This window comes from Lampetra fluviatilis, chromosome 34 (assembly GCF_964198595.1).
Source record: "Lampetra fluviatilis chromosome 34, kcLamFluv1.1, whole genome shotgun sequence".
NCBI classification, from domain to species: Eukaryota; Metazoa; Chordata; class Hyperoartia; order Petromyzontiformes; family Petromyzontidae; genus Lampetra; species Lampetra fluviatilis.
Window position 1 is genome coordinate 4,421,025 of NC_136308.1, and position 15,514 is coordinate 4,436,538.

Genomic DNA, 15,514 nt, shown 5'->3' on the forward strand with positions numbered 1-15,514 from the left:
ATCATCGGGCAATTCTGGCGAATTGTAAATGTTGTGGTTTCACGCTTCAACACACCGGTGGGCTAAAGCAGTGAACTATTTGTCTTTTGTCAACGTGACACTTTTTTACTGATTGGCAGAGGTGTGGACTCGAGTCATGTGACTTGGACTCGAGTCAGACTCGAGTCATGAATTTGATGACTTGCGACTCGACTTGGACTTGCATAACAATGACTTTGTCCCACCTATGAGATGTGGACTCGAGTCATGTGACTTGGACTCGAGTCAGACTCGAGTCATGAATTTGATGACTTGCGACTCGACTTGGACTTGCATAACAATGACTTTGTCCCACCTCTGCTGATTGGCCGTGTCGGGTGGTGGAGGGTTACGACACATTTATAAATAACGCGATCTAAACCCAAAAATTGTTGATTATGAATAATAAAATAATTCTCACGACGTTTCGGCTACAACGCAAGCAGCCGTCTTCACCGAAACGTCGTGAGAATTATTTTATTATGTTTTATTTTTATTATTGTATTACTTCCCTTCTACGTGACTTTACCGAAAGAACCAAGAAGATGAATCCCTGCAGTCACGAAAGCCTTAAATCGAAACGACCAGGGACGTACAGCGGCTCTGTGGTTCACGGGGCAAATCCGTAGAAGTGACCTTTGCTGAACGGGAGATGGGGGGAGGGGGACCACGGATGCGATGCCAAGCAAATGTGTAACGCGAAACGCGGCGGGATAATTATTTTTTGATCCGCTTTCTTCAACCGTTGAATTCCGCTCCAGTTTCCACGCCGCGTGTGTACATCAGAACAACAGGCTGCGTTGGCACACATCGCCTTAATTGTGTAAGTGGTTTGCATTGTGTCCAGCCCCCCCCCCCGCAATGCTATTGACAGGTTTATATATCGAATGTCGCTTGCAAATTAAAAGGATACCGTAGAAGATGGATCAGCATGTCCCCATCGCCCGCCCATGCTACGTGGATTGTTAAAGACCTTTCTATATGCCGGCTCCATTGGCACCTTTGTCCCTAATCAGCTGCAATGAATTTCACTTCGACAGCATGTCTGAAGATTAATATTAATAAGCCAAGCATGGGGGGGGAGGGGCATCACGCCACAGTGTTTATCAACCGGTGCGCTGCGAGCCCTGAATGTTTGAAAGGGTTGCGGTGTGTGCCGGTGGGACCACGAAAAGACGAACTCGTGATGTCAATCAAACTCGGTGGGTTGCAACGTGGCCAGCAGATGGCGGTGTAGCAGAACGTGATCGTGAACTTGTGTGTGCTTTTGGTGTCTATCGCACATGCAACCCCCCCCCCACCGGCCGCCACTCACAGAACGAAGTCAAACAACTCAAAGCGGCACCCTCCTGATAAAGCGATGCTCAGAGGGAATCTTTCCTGGATGAAAAGTGGAATAAATATTGAACAAATCGAATTCGGCAAAATTGCCATTAAAATGTGCCCACATCCTTAAACAGGCATTGGGTATTGCTTTTTTGCGAGCAGTCCTGAATCAGTGTTGGAAACAGCAGCATTAGACATTGATCTTTAATTTAAGCAGGGATAACCCTATGCGCTATGAAGCTCTTTTACACTGCGGTCCACTTACCTGTAGTTTGGACCAGTATCTCCATGGGGTGATCACTGTTGATAAACCACTGAGCAAAGCAACCTCATTGGGTGGTTCTAATTCTACTGAACCCATGGGGATGATGATGGAGCCGAACCCAACACTAGCTAAAATAAATAAAGGTAGTCCTCGACTTACGATGGAGATGCGTTACGACGACCCCATCACAAGTCAAAAATATCGTAAGGCAAAGATGGCCTAGCCTACCCAGGAGTCTTAAAGAATGGTGATAATTTAGCAAAACAGAGCAATTTACAGTACCGTACTGTATAAACTACATACTGCATGTATTTATTAATTACAATACTGTATTGCACAGTAAAATGTAAAGTAAAAAAACAAGGGAAATTCTTAGCCTACCTATATGAACTGCAATTGAATAGAAAGTGTTTTCAGGAAACAATCCTATCTGCATCACACAAGGCGGGAGATGCGTACATCCCGGCAGCGTCCCAACGTACAGCATCGTACCTCGTTCGCTGCTGCGTTTGCCTGCCGCGCGAAATTTAAAATATTTAACAATTTTGTCGTATCGCTATCGCCATCGTAAGATCGAAATATCGTAAGTCGGACCATCGTAACTCGGGGACTATCTGTACATATTATAATTTCTCCCGTAATTTTATCCTGACTGCGCCATCGGCATCATGTCATGAGACAAAATTTCCAGTCGCATCTCTTGTGGAGAAGTGCAAGCCCATGGGGGTAAGAGAATGGCCCACGGAAGCAGATATTACAGAGTTACTTCTAAGGTACCTTCCAGTGACCTATTGTGCACACGGTAGAGAGCAGCACTTCTCAGCTGGAATTGGGCAAAATATAAGTGCAGAACTACATTTGAAGCGATGGATTTTTTCGTTGCAGTCATTAGTGGCTGTGCTGAGAACATTAGCTCACCCACACACGAAAAAGCAATTTACTCATAGGCGGCTGCCTGGATGGGAACAGATTCACGCCAGCTCAACGCTCAATCTCTGAGTCACTCCATCCACCTCCGCTGGACTAAATTTTAACTCACGCTCTCACAACTTTCAGTCTGGCAGTTCGCAAACCGAGCTACATCCTGTGCCAAGAAAACCACACGTCTTGGCACCAATGCAGTCTTTGACCAATGCAAGTTCTGACGCAATGGAACAGCATTTTGTGGTCAATGCCTAAGTTTGTCAACATACATACATACAAGACTTACCGTTAATTAGAGCGATATTTAATCCCACTCCTACGTTGTTCAGCACACTGCTCATAACACTGCAAACATAAAAAATACATGTATTAGTAGGTACACAACTATTAAAATCCCTTTCCCAGAGATTCAAGGAAAAGTTAAATCTAGTTCATAGCTTTATTCAAAGATGAATTCGTTTTGGTCTCATCAACCATTTGTTTTTTATTATTTCTCACTTTTTTCTATCTCATTCCTCTATTAACCCAAATGTAACAGTAGCAACAAAAAAAATCGTAAATAATTGTAAAATTTTAAAGATTGTGTCATGAGCTTAATAATACGTTTTAAATGAAGCACCACATTGCCGCTTATAAAGTAGTACACCCATGTACATATACTGTACCTGTCAAGAGCCATTTTACAAATCCATGGCTGGATGAGGGCCTCCTCACACCATGTGGGGCATGGGGGCAATTTGACCATACTTCACCACGCAGGTCAGTGCGGGTTGGTGTAGGCAAGAGCAGACGCGGGAGCACGGGAGAGTACTACAATAGTTATTTGGTTCTTTCGGTAAAGTCACGTAGAAAGAAAATACATTAAATAATAGAATAGACGTTTCGATTGCAACACAAGCAATCGTCATCAGGTAGAACTAAAATTGAGAGAGAGAGACAAAACACAGACACGGAGACACACAGACAGACACACAAAGAGAGAGAGAGAGAAACAACACAGAGACACATAGAGAGAGACACACAACATAGACACACAGAGACGAGTACAAAAGCTATTGTTTTAGTACAATAGATTTTGCTGCACTGCCCACTACGTAGCCCCGTAGCCTGTAGCAACATGTGCATTGTGTCCATTAACTTCCATACACTAGCGCATTGATAATAATCATCCAGATGATAATAGGCATAGTGTCGGTGATTGACAATTCGTATATGGAAAAGGGCGTCTTGAACACAAAAAGTCTAAATATCTTGAACAGCTGCGTAAAATGACTCTGAGCGCAGTGTTTGCACTTAAATTGTATTCACGCCGCATGCTCGTCGAACTGATGTCATCGCTAAATTATTGTCCTCTCTGTATGGCGCCGAATGGGCCCCTTGGCGTAGGTGGAAGACTCTTGCCCCTATAACGACGGACAACCAACCAACCCTGACGAGATTCAAAAATGAGATCATGTTTATCTGCTGAAACAAAAGCTGCTGCGTGTCAACGTTGATGGACTAAGATAACAAACATAATGAGCACAGATGATAGCGAGCATAATTCATGAGTCGGACACATGGTTGGATCGAGGAGTCAGATGCATGGGGTCGGAGCGTAAAGTCCCACGTGTGCCAGAGCCTGAACACGTGGGAGCCTGAACACGTGAGAGCCTGAACACGTGAGAGCCTGAACACGTGGGAGCCTGAACACGTGAGAGCCTGAACACGTGACAGACTGAACACGTGGGAGCCTGAACACGTGGGAGCCTGAACACGTGAGAGCCTGAACACGTGGGAGCCTGAACACGTGACAGCCTGAACACGTGACAGCCTGAACACGTGGGATGCCTGAACACGTGATAGCCTGAACACGTGATAGCCTGAACACGTGAGAGCCTGAACACGTGAGAGCCTGAACACGTGACAGCCTGAACACGTGACAGCCTGGACGCGTGAGAGAACAAATAAGCATTTCCCTTCCGTTGTTCTCAGCGAACGACGGCGTTGGCGAGTGCGTCTCCAGCCCGAGCTTCTGCTCACGTTCTGTTCCAGAAGCAGATGTTTGGACCCACGACGTCAGCTGCGCCGCTCGTGATGCGGAAGGCGAAGTTGTTGGGAGGGCACGGCTTCTCCATGTCGCAGTCGTTCTTCACCACCATGGGGACTGCACGCACGCACGCGCAAACGCAAAAGACGATCGGCCCCCCCCCCGTTCCACCGGCGCATCCGAGCAAAGCCAGCACAGTGGCCCTCATTTTCAAGTTTCATTTATTTGGTATAGCCCTGTGAGCCATTCGGCTCTTGAATCGGGTGCAACCGCAACAAACAAAAAAACAAAAACATGAACAAGAAAACATCTTTAAGTGACTGTGCAAACAGAAAATCCAAGAAAAGACCGCAAATTATTGCAGAAAAAACACCGTACACCAACGCTGTGTGCAAAAATCCCAGTGGGATGCAAGTCAAACAACAACAACAACAACCACAAGACAACTTAGATTAAGGCCATCAGTCTAACTCTGTACTACAACAAACAAACATGGCCAAACCGAAAAACTTTTAAAAAATCACCAAAATAAAGCCATAAAAGCAATGAAACAGTGATCACATAGGATGGTACTGATGGTTCTCTACCCGCCACTTGCTTGTGCCCAGCCAGAACCAAACCATGATACGCTGGTCTCCAGAGGTGGGACAAAGTCATTGTTATGCAAGTCCAAGTCGAGTCGCAAGTCATCAAATTCATGACTCGAGTCTGACTCGAGTCCAAGTCACATGACTCGAGTCCACACCTCTGCTGGTCTCATAAGGCATCTGAATTTGGCGCCGGGGATCAAGCAGGGCCAGGGACAATGATGTGTCTGTTGCGTGTGCCATCAGTCGGTACAACTGGGAGACAGCGACACCGCGTCTTCTTCGTGCGTCTTGAGTGTGTGCGAGTGTATGTGTGTTCGTGTGCATATCAGTTGGTCTGCGTGTGTGTAGGCATCACCGCATTGTCTGTACGCGTCCCTATGTCAGCGGCACAGCTCAGATCCTTCAGCAGAAAAACAAAGTGGCACTTCCTGAGCCACCCCGGGCAGGGCTGCTATGGCAGATGAGGGGGTGGTATAGCTAGTTCCATTCCTGGCCACCTTTGTGCTCATGTCTACACATCACAACAGGTGCTAATTCAGGCTAAGTTGACCTAGCATAGCCCCAGGCCCAGTTCAGAAATCACTAGTCACTGATTTTTGCCGTGGCTGGGAATCAAACTCAGGTTCATTCCGCAGTGCACAAACCAAATGGACTTTATTATGATGCAGTATAGGCTTAATTACTATTATTATTAATAACTAGCCTTTTGCCCGTCCAAGGACGGGTGTATTGCAGTAAATCTGAAACTTGCAAGCAAAAAGCAGACCGCATCCATTCGTGTGCAATTTGTAAGGCCGCGGTGACACAGAGCTATTTCATTAAAATATTATAATCCCTTGTTCATCATGAAGTCCTTTTTACTTCTGTAAGGACAGTACGGGGTGATGTAGGGACAGTACGGGGTGATGTAGGGACAGTGCGGCACCCCGTGGCCGTGGTTACTAATTAACGTAATGGGAACAAACAGGATCACGTGGGACCTAAGTGGTCGCTAATAATGATTGATGCGACAAGCGTTGACAGGGTCACGTGAGGGGAAGCACGGCACCTAACGGTCGTAAATTGTAATAAGTGCAGAGACAGACAGGGCCAGGTGCTGCGAGAGAGGGTTCGGGGATAGGGGCGTGGCCGGGTCGTGAGGGGGATAAAAGCCGGCGCGAACCGGGGCTCTGGGCTGCTGTTGTGTGGGAACTGCTGTCGCCGTCGGCACCTAGGAGCGGGTCGTCTTCATTATCCTGGAGTGGGCACCTTGTAGCCTTGGAAGGCTAGAGTTATGTTGTCTCAGAATAGAGATATCTAAGTTACCCAAGTGTATAGAGTCACTCGCGGTTACTCGTTAAGTGATCAGTGAGTCGGCGAACTTTATTCATAATGAATATACATTTCACTGAACAAGACGGTGTCTCTGAGAGCTACATTACACTTCTATGTCTCAGTAGCGTTACGGAGATCGTGTGACGTGAGGGTTCTGCCTTTGTAGTGAGGGTTGGAAGTTGACGCTGAGGAGGGGGGAGGAGGCGCCTCGCCCCCCCATGTGGAGTGACGCTACCTGCTAATTATTAATGGAGGGGGGGTGTCCATTTAGATGACGTCACCTGTTCATCATTATTAATGAGGGGGGCTGGTCGACGTGGAGTGACGTCACGCGCGGGACACACAGACTTTCTTCGCTCATTATAGTAGTAAATGTATTTCCCATGGTGCATTGCTTTGTTGATATTTTAAGCTAGAATGCCTTGTGTTTCACATATTCTATGTGTTGGCCATTACCGTAAGTGTTATTTGATGGATGGTGCTCTGAAAGCACCGTTATGGTTGTGAAGTGCACCATAAAACTCAAGACTCATTGAGACACCACCACTCCAACACATGCACACGAACGTGGCCTCGCGCGCACGCGCACAGCGCAAACAGCAACATGTGGTCACAAAGGATGCGACATCTAAATCAGCTCGGTTTGCACTCTGACTCTGCAGAAGAGTTTTCTCTGCGGAAGAGAACAGTCAACCTTCGCAAACTGCCGCGTGGACTGCTGGGATTTAAATGTCTCACGATTGGCCATTGAAACGTCCGCAGATGGAATTAATAAGCTTGGAGATTAATCTTCTCAGCAAGATCTTCCCTTGCCCATGGATTGCTTAGATATTAAGTCTCAATCCCAAGTGCCATAATGAATGTTCGCAGCAGATTTGAATTATCCATTGGAATGAAAGGCCAAGCACTACTTGTGTTCTAGTATCATGTCTGAAACACACAACTTTAAGGGCACTTTTTGAAATGTACGTACGTATACGTACGTATTTTGACCTTCTATTGCACCGTACGTAGCCAACCGTGATAACCGGAGGTGCCGGGGGAAGGACAACAAACTAAACACAAAAGGAGTTAGAAAGAAGTTAGTTTTTAATCTAGATTTAAAATTGTGTCCTTAATACAATCTGGGTGGCTCAGAGGTCAGTTTGCCAGCATCCCTTAAGAACCTCGGTATAAATCCGGGTTCTCAATTTTAGTGAGTTGCTGGTCTCATCCCATTCACAATGACTGCACGCAAAAAAATCCATCATCTTAATTTTGATCTTCATTCAATTGTGCAAAAATGCCATCTTTGAGAATTAATTTGCTTTGATTGCAAAGCAATTCACATCTTTAGGTATGTGGATAAGAGGTCACTTGAAGAGTGATCTCAGAACTAGGTCTGTTTCATCTCCTTCCGTGGAATTTTTTTTGGATCGCGGATGCCCTGCACGAGTTCCAAATGGCCGCTCGATTCCATCGCGTGGCACCGACAGTGAATTTTTTTTTATAAATTAGAAGCATATTTTTAAACCTGACATTTGCTCACCGTGGCATCTATACACCGCACACATTGCACCCACGCACAGGTCCAACACTCGCTGGACACGTGCCAAGTTGATAATCCCTGAGGTACAACCACGGCCACAACCACATCATTAGCAGCCGCCTGTAGTGCAGAAAACGAGCCATGGTTTGTGGATTTGCCCGCATAACATGCACATGTCGTCAAGCGAATAGCAGCTGCCATTTGTTTACTTGATGTTGGGGGGGGGGGAAGGGATTCACTCTGAGCAATGGAGTTCCTCAGGAAGGTAGTTCAGCAAGTAGGTGAATAACCTGGCCATGCACATTGATTGGTTTCCTCGTGTATACATGGTTTTTCTCTGGGAATTCCCATTTTGCCCACATATGAAAACACACTTAAAGAACAGAATTAGCCGATTTTGCCAAATTAGAAGCCTACTGAAAATAAACTTTGAGACGTAGTGAGCCCTTTGTTTGTATATATATATTTTTTACAGCGGCTCTGTCTGTCCATCCGTAATGAGGGAGCCAACATTACTCTCACGATAATCATCTGCTATGCATTAAACTTTAGAATTAAATTGCTTTGCTTTTAGGGACTTCACCGATAAGAAAACGGCGATATTTATTCAAAGGTTGCCCAATACTTGGAGACACAAACGAGAGCAGAGAGATATCATGGCACCCTTTTGCCCGGATCAAAGCATGGGAAATAAGAATAGGTTTTACCCTTTCTGGCAATTAAACAGGTGTTAAGTTGTTCAAACAGCAAGGAATGAAGTCTGCATTAACCACACGTAATTGTGGTGAACACGCAAAGAAATATGCTCTGATAATATGTACATTATCTTTGAAACTGATTTCCCTACACTAAAGACAGCCTTCTGGAAACGCAAGTGCAAACGTATTGTACCCCGATGTGCTACCCATCAAATCGCAAACCCTAAATAAATACTTCTGAAGACATGCTGCAAGTCTTTACATAATCCACACATATGCAGACGTTTTCCTACGTTGTGTTGCTAAAGCTATGCTAACAAGCTGCCCAGAAACATTAAGTTTGCCAAACGCGCATTGTGCAACTCTAATCATTATCGCCTTCAAGTTGCTCTGAGCTCGTAAACATAACTGTTGTCACATGTCACACTTGCACAATTCCCACTGTGATCAACAAACAAACTTACACTTTCTTTTTATCCAGTGCCTTGCCCGACACCCCCCACCCCCCTGAGACCATTACATTAAAAAGAACATTTGATTGATATTTACGAGAGAAAATAAATCGCATGTTTTTATGCATTCATTAATGTGGGGCCCTAATTAAAATTAGCTTGAAAATGTGAGACCGCCCAACTCCCCCCCCCCCCCATGGCAAGCTTCTGGATCAATCTCCGTCTTTATCGGTACAGTGTAAACATGCTGCATAGCATTTGCTTAATAAATGGCAAACACTAAGCAGTTTTTTTCTTTATTTTATGTTTTGACAATGACATTAAAGCAACACAAGCGCATTGCCCAAATGTCATCATCCGTAGCAACAACGAGATTGAGCAATGGCATGATCGAACTCATTTGAATGCAGAGTATTTCCCTTGCAGGCGCTACGATGCACATTGGGTCGGCAAAGATGAATCGATTCAAAATCCACAATACATGCATCAAATGATGCAGGTTATACTCTAATGCCGTAACTACCAATCTTGATTTGAAGCTTTCGTGACTGCAGGAATCCATGCTCTTTGGTTCTTTCGGTAAAGTCACGTAGGTAGAAATAAAATAAATCACGACGTTTCGATCGCAACACACTGTATCTACCATTTATTAAAAAAAAGTTTACTTCGAATGATACACTGTTGCAAATGTTACCATCAAGTCCAATGGGAATAAATCGACAGGGAAAAAAATAGACAGAACAAGTCAGTGAAGGTAAAAGAGCAGACCTCAATTTTTTTCTCTGTTATTGCACCGGACACCTGGAATTCCATCGTTTTAAAACACGTCCTTGCTTATCCTTATTTTGCCGATGTCTACTACCTACGTTGCAGTACTTTATTTCACGCTTTTTTTTCTGCTGTGGACATTTTGGTGACCTGTGTCACTGGCAAACGTGACCATCCGTGTCTCTTGGGTTCTTACCTGGTAAAAGAAAGTAAAAAAGAAACTTCTTGTACTTACTCATGCCACCAGGAGACCACCTTGAGAGGGTTTTTTGGCCTTCTCTTCCACGCTGGTTATTAAATGTTTTTGAAGAAGTGGGAGTACCCACACTTTACCTCACCACTCACAACCTAGCGATCGCCTAATTGTGGGGTACCCATTGATACTGCTGGGTGGGAAGAGGCGGTAAGGGGTGTCTGTGAAAAAGAGCTTTATAGCTCATCGGATTCCTCCAGCATGATTCCGATTCTGGGGGATTTCAGAAACTTGCACCATTGTTTCAACTGCCGTAGCGGGGAGGTCAAACCAGTGACCTCTGGATTACAAGTCCAGTGAAAAGGATGCTGTCATAATGAGAAAAACATGTATTCTTTATTTCAATCTTGACCCTGAATCGTGACAATGTATTTCATTTTGGGAGTGAAGGGAATCGTGAAATACCAGACGCTCAGGGTACCAAAAGGTTGGTCGCAGGTTGGCTAGACCTCATCATTAACATCCTGAGCTATGATCTATCCACTGCTCCCGTAGCCAACCGATGAGCATAGTTGACTGCGTATGGCGCAAAAGAAGTTCACCATACATACGTGCGTGACTCACCGTCTCGTGATGTATAAAAAAATACTCTAGCTCCTGCACGCGAGCCAATTTCATTGCTCCATCTCCTCGTTGTCGAACTCGAGGGCGTGTTCGCTTCTCTTGGCTGGCCTCAGTGTGTTGTGAACGAGGGGCAATCGGTACGTTCACTTTTTGCCAATGATTTTGAACATCGGTCAGCCCACAATGTTCTAAGTCTACCAACATCATTGGGCGTTTATCATCATTCATGCCAATTATCAGCCAGAGTGGGGGGCGGGGGAGAGCTCAGATTTTTAGTACACATATATAATGTTGCCCGACAACTCAGCTGTGCATGCATGGCGATACGTTTCAAAATTAATGAAATTGCAGCTGCGCCTCTGGAACAAACGCCGCGAGATAGCTCATCGGCGGCAGCTGAAATCACAATCGAATCCCAATGTGCGCTCCCGCAGTGAAGGCGTTGCATAGGCAAACAGGGCACCAACTTACTGGGGCTCGAGGCTTTCGCCGTTGAGCTGTGTGTCTCTCTCCACTGTGCTCTCGGCTTTCACCACGAGGTTGTCCTACCATTACGTCGGGACGTTTCGCTCCATGTGGTGCCGCCATCTCCACGGGCTGGGAGCGAAACGTCGGGACATCGTGCGGTACAACCAAAAAGAAAACCACGTCGGGGAGCTATGCACCATTTTTCTTTTGCGGATATGAAATGGAGACAAGGAGCCTCTTGGGGAGGTGCAATCAGATGCGTCTCTTCACGACGCTGGCCAGCGCAGCTCGGTGAAGACGGATAGTAAAGACACTGGAGCAGAGCACAGCACAACACTGGAATTCGCTTCACTGCCCTCCGCTGATAGCGCAGCGCCGCAGCAGCCTATAACAACAACCTGTTCTATGCACGGTGGTCACTCATTCGAGGGCTATCCAGACTCAGGCCTTCTTAGCGTATCATATCTGACAAGATCGCCGCATTCCGGCCGATTTGGTCAAAGGCATGAACAGAGTTAGGCGTGTAAGATCACACAGTGAAGAGGAGGCAAATATCAGCTATTACTCAGGGAGTCAAAGGTAAAGCAACCTGAAGGCGAGGTAGCATATGAGAGGCCGAGAGAGTGAGACGGGATCTATCCATCTGGTGTCATAACTGAGGCTTATTATCGATGATAAATGATTTACACCTTCTGTGATCTTCAGCCTCCAACTGTATCACATTGTCCAAATTATTAATCAGTTTCCTTTCTCTTCCCCTCCTCCTTTCCATTTCACCCTCACACAATCATCTTCGTCATATCTCCGGCCGTGACCCTATTAGGATATGTGCCGCATACGCCACCTTCTTTCTCACAAGATCGGATGGATGAGGGTACACGCCAGAGGGATAAAAGTGTGGCCAGATACAATCTCTGTCCTCGAACTCATTGGCAACACATTCCTGCGGAGGGAGCTGGTAGGAACGTTGGGTTGCTCGGTCAATGGCCAGGGTCAACGGCGGCGTGGTGTATTCCGCAAATATGCCCGACTGTGAGGGCGGGCACAAGCCGGCGTGAGTAGGTTAAACGTTGAGTTTTATAAGGGCACCACGGGGTGACCAGCCCCTCCCCACCCAGCCTCACGCCTCCCACCCCCCACCCAGCCCCACCCTCCCCACCCAGCCCCTCCCCACCCAGCCCCTCCCCACCCTCCCCACCCAGCCCCTCCCCACCCTCCCCTCCCCACCCAGCCCCTCCCTCCCCACCCAGCCCCTCCCTGCACGACGGACACAATAATCCCCTGTGGGCATGGTGTAACCAGGAGGTTCCTACCAGCATGAGTTTAATATATAGTTATCTCATTGCCAGAGTGTGCCCAAACCCCTGCCTTTGTTTCTCTTTGGACTCGGCTTGCTGATTCTCACCACATGTCCTGCTGCAAAGTGCAACTCGCCCATGGGGCGAAAAATAGCTATGAAGTCAAACAGGATTTCATCAATGCAAATTGTCTTCTTGGTTCTTTCGGTAAAGTCACGTAGAAGGGAAATAATAAAATAATAAAAATAAAACATAATAAAATAGTTCTCACGACGTTTCGGCCACAACGCAAGCAGCCGCCCTCAGGTGGAGAACAAGTCTATCGGGGAGACAGCGTCTGACACTGTCTCCCCGTCTGACGCTGTCTCCCCGACAGACCTGGTCTTCACCTGAGGACGGCTGCTTGCGTTGTGGCCGAAACGTCGTGAGAACTATTTTATTATGTTTTATTTTTATTATTTTATTATTTCCCTTCTACGTGACTACCGAAAGAACCAAGAAGATGAATCCCTGCAGTCACGAAAGCTTTACATCGAAATTTACTGCAAATAGTCTTTCCGTTTACTCAAGGCATTGTCTTTGCTAATTTTAGTTTTTTTTTCAAAAGTGTATCCTCGATACATATTTGCTGTGGGTGCACTTTAAGTTGCGGCTTACTAAGAGAATAATGATGCAATGTAAGAGGAAAATGTGGGTGGGTTTCTTTTTATAACACAACTTTAAACAAATTAAATCTAACGTTTGACATATTGTGCTTTACATCCTGCTTTGTTAAACGGTATGCACAGATGTGCAATGTAACGAAACACGTTTTGTATAAATATTGTGAAATATAAATCTCGGAAAAAAATGGAACATATAGGTATGCGTACACAACATGACTTGTAGATTGCATTTGTTTTACCCGTTTCCGAGTTCAATGTTTGCTAAACATCTATGGCAAGAAGTGCGTTAGAAGCAAGTCAAAGGGTTACGTAAAAAAATGAAGACGTGCGAACAAGGAGTGACCAACGACTTTGTTAACGTGAAGAAAGTTTAAAGTGGCAATGGGCGTCAGAGACGTGGCGAGGACAACCGAAGAGGGGCGAGAAACAAAAACGAAGTTCGGAGTGGAGGCCGAACGAAGGGAAGAGAAGCGAAGAGAGATCGCGAAGGAGTTCGCGGTTGGAGGACATCATGAGCTGTGCGCCTTTTGGCGTCATCTGGTCCAACCCATGTGAGACTAGGCTCTAAGGAAAGCTGTCTTGGGTGTGGACCAATCAACTTCAAGGACAGTGCATATATTATCAGAGTTATGTTTTTTGTTTGCGTTATGGCTGCAGGTATTGTGGTCTATGTAAACATGACTCCTTGTAAAAAAAGGTGTCAGTTTTGTTGCCAGATATAAGGGTAAAAAAACAATTATCATATTTTTTTACTGGCAAATGAGGTTACAATGGTGTAAATGCTTACCCCAAGCTCTCAAACTCTGATGGTGCATTGTCTTTGAGTTGTGCGCCTTTTGGCGTCATCTAGTCCAACCCATGTGAGACTAGGCTCTAAGGAAAGCTGTCTTGGGTGTGGGCCAATCAACTTCAAGGACAGTGCATATATTATCAGAGTTGTGTTTTTTGTTTGCATTATGGCTGCAGGTATTGTGGTCTATGCAAACATGACTCCTTGTAAAAAAGGTGTCAGTTTTATTGCCAGATAGAAGGGTAAAAAAAACAATTATCGGACATCACAGAGTTGAGGCCATTGACTGGACAAGAACAACGGAGGAAAAGAAGGAATGAAAGACAATGGTGGAGGCTGTTGTCTTGCAGTGGGGCGTTATAGACTCACAACAACAACGACGCTACCACAGTCGGGCTTCGTGCACGTTTTGAAATGTTTCTTTTCGGACTGGTTAGGCCAGCGGTCGGCAACCTGCGGGAGCCGGCTCTATGATGACTGCTTCGTGACGTTGTTTTTTAAGGAATCACTGTCTCGTATTCACCACACAGTGCATTGTGGCTCTTGGTATACTGAGTTGGTTTTTTTTTATTACCGAATTTGAAAAAAAAGGTCTCTTCTTGGTTGCTTTGGTTGCCGACCCCTGCGGCCAGCAAAGCACGCGGTGTACCTTTGGAGTCAGCACCACATCACGGCGCCTTTGTCTCCTTACCCATAGAGTGAACCTCGAGGCAACGGGGTGTTTATTTTAAGCAGAGTCAACACAAGAAGCCCATGGCATGTTATGACATGCGTCATTAGCAATTGAACCTGTGTCTGTAATAATAAGTGATATACGGTGTCACAACCGTGCATAATTGATAAACTGGTAAAATATAACAACTAATATTCAGTATGCAGAACAACAATTGTAAATCATGCTGGCAGAAGAGAGAACTCCTAACAGTGTTTCGCAATTCCAGTCTCTGATTACCAATCTTTTCTCGCCATCTGCAAATTAAGCAACGGAAAACTGCTTACACCTAATAATAGTTGTCAATCACGCAGAAAGGACATCAGAGCTATTTCGGAGATCCCTTGAAGAGACCGCTGATCCACACATTAGGATGGCAGCACTTTCCCATCTGCTTCAGAAGCAATGTTTGCCACATGAGTAGCACCAATTTTTGTTTCTATATGTACCAGAGAGCTTGAATGTAGCCAATTTAAGTGCGGAACCCAATTTCATAGGATTAACTTACCAATAACATTACTAACCAGGCTCGAACTTGCTTAAGTTCCGAGACTGAGGATGATGTGTGGGTGTTGACACAGCAGTAGAGTGACATTTCAGTACAACCGTGCTCCCGTTTATTTATATCCATAGTACAGCGTTAAAGTGCACGACTCTCGATCGTAAGGTTACGAGTATGTAAAAATCCTCGTCGGGGTTCAACTTGGCTCTAAGGTTAAGGTTAACAGCAGGATGACTACTTTGTGGGGAAGTCGTCAGTGGTTGTGCTGTGGAAAGACCCGCCTCCACGATATGAACGTGTCCTCTCCGCCTTTGGCTCAGAGCAGTAAATAGGAGATGAGAACGACCCTT

At 45.7% G+C, this 15,514-nt stretch overlaps 2 protein-coding genes across 6 annotated transcripts in view; both read right to left on the reverse strand.

Moving 5' to 3' along the window:
* LOC144944307 (protein FAM3A-like) overlaps window positions 1-15,514 on the reverse strand; it is a 36,031-nt gene that overhangs the window by 6,899 nt on the left and 13,618 nt on the right. For all 5 annotated transcript variants that reach the window (XM_078872364.1, XM_078872363.1, XM_078872361.1 and 2 more), the window contains 2 exons: window positions 4,556-4,679; window positions 2,820-2,878 (listed from right to left, as the gene is read on the reverse strand). In XM_078872364.1, the coding sequence (XP_078728490.1) occupies window positions 2,820-2,878; window positions 4,556-4,679 (183 nt within the window). The remainder of the gene's footprint in view (window positions 1-2,819; window positions 2,879-4,555; window positions 4,680-15,514) is intronic.
* Window positions 5,223-15,514, reverse strand: part of LOC144944306 (glutamate receptor-interacting protein 2-like) — a 209,150-nt gene continuing 198,858 nt past the window's right edge. The window contains exon 27 of the transcript XR_013639573.1: window positions 5,223-5,312. The gene's annotated coding sequence lies outside the window, so the exon portion shown is untranslated. The remainder of the gene's footprint in view (window positions 5,313-15,514) is intronic.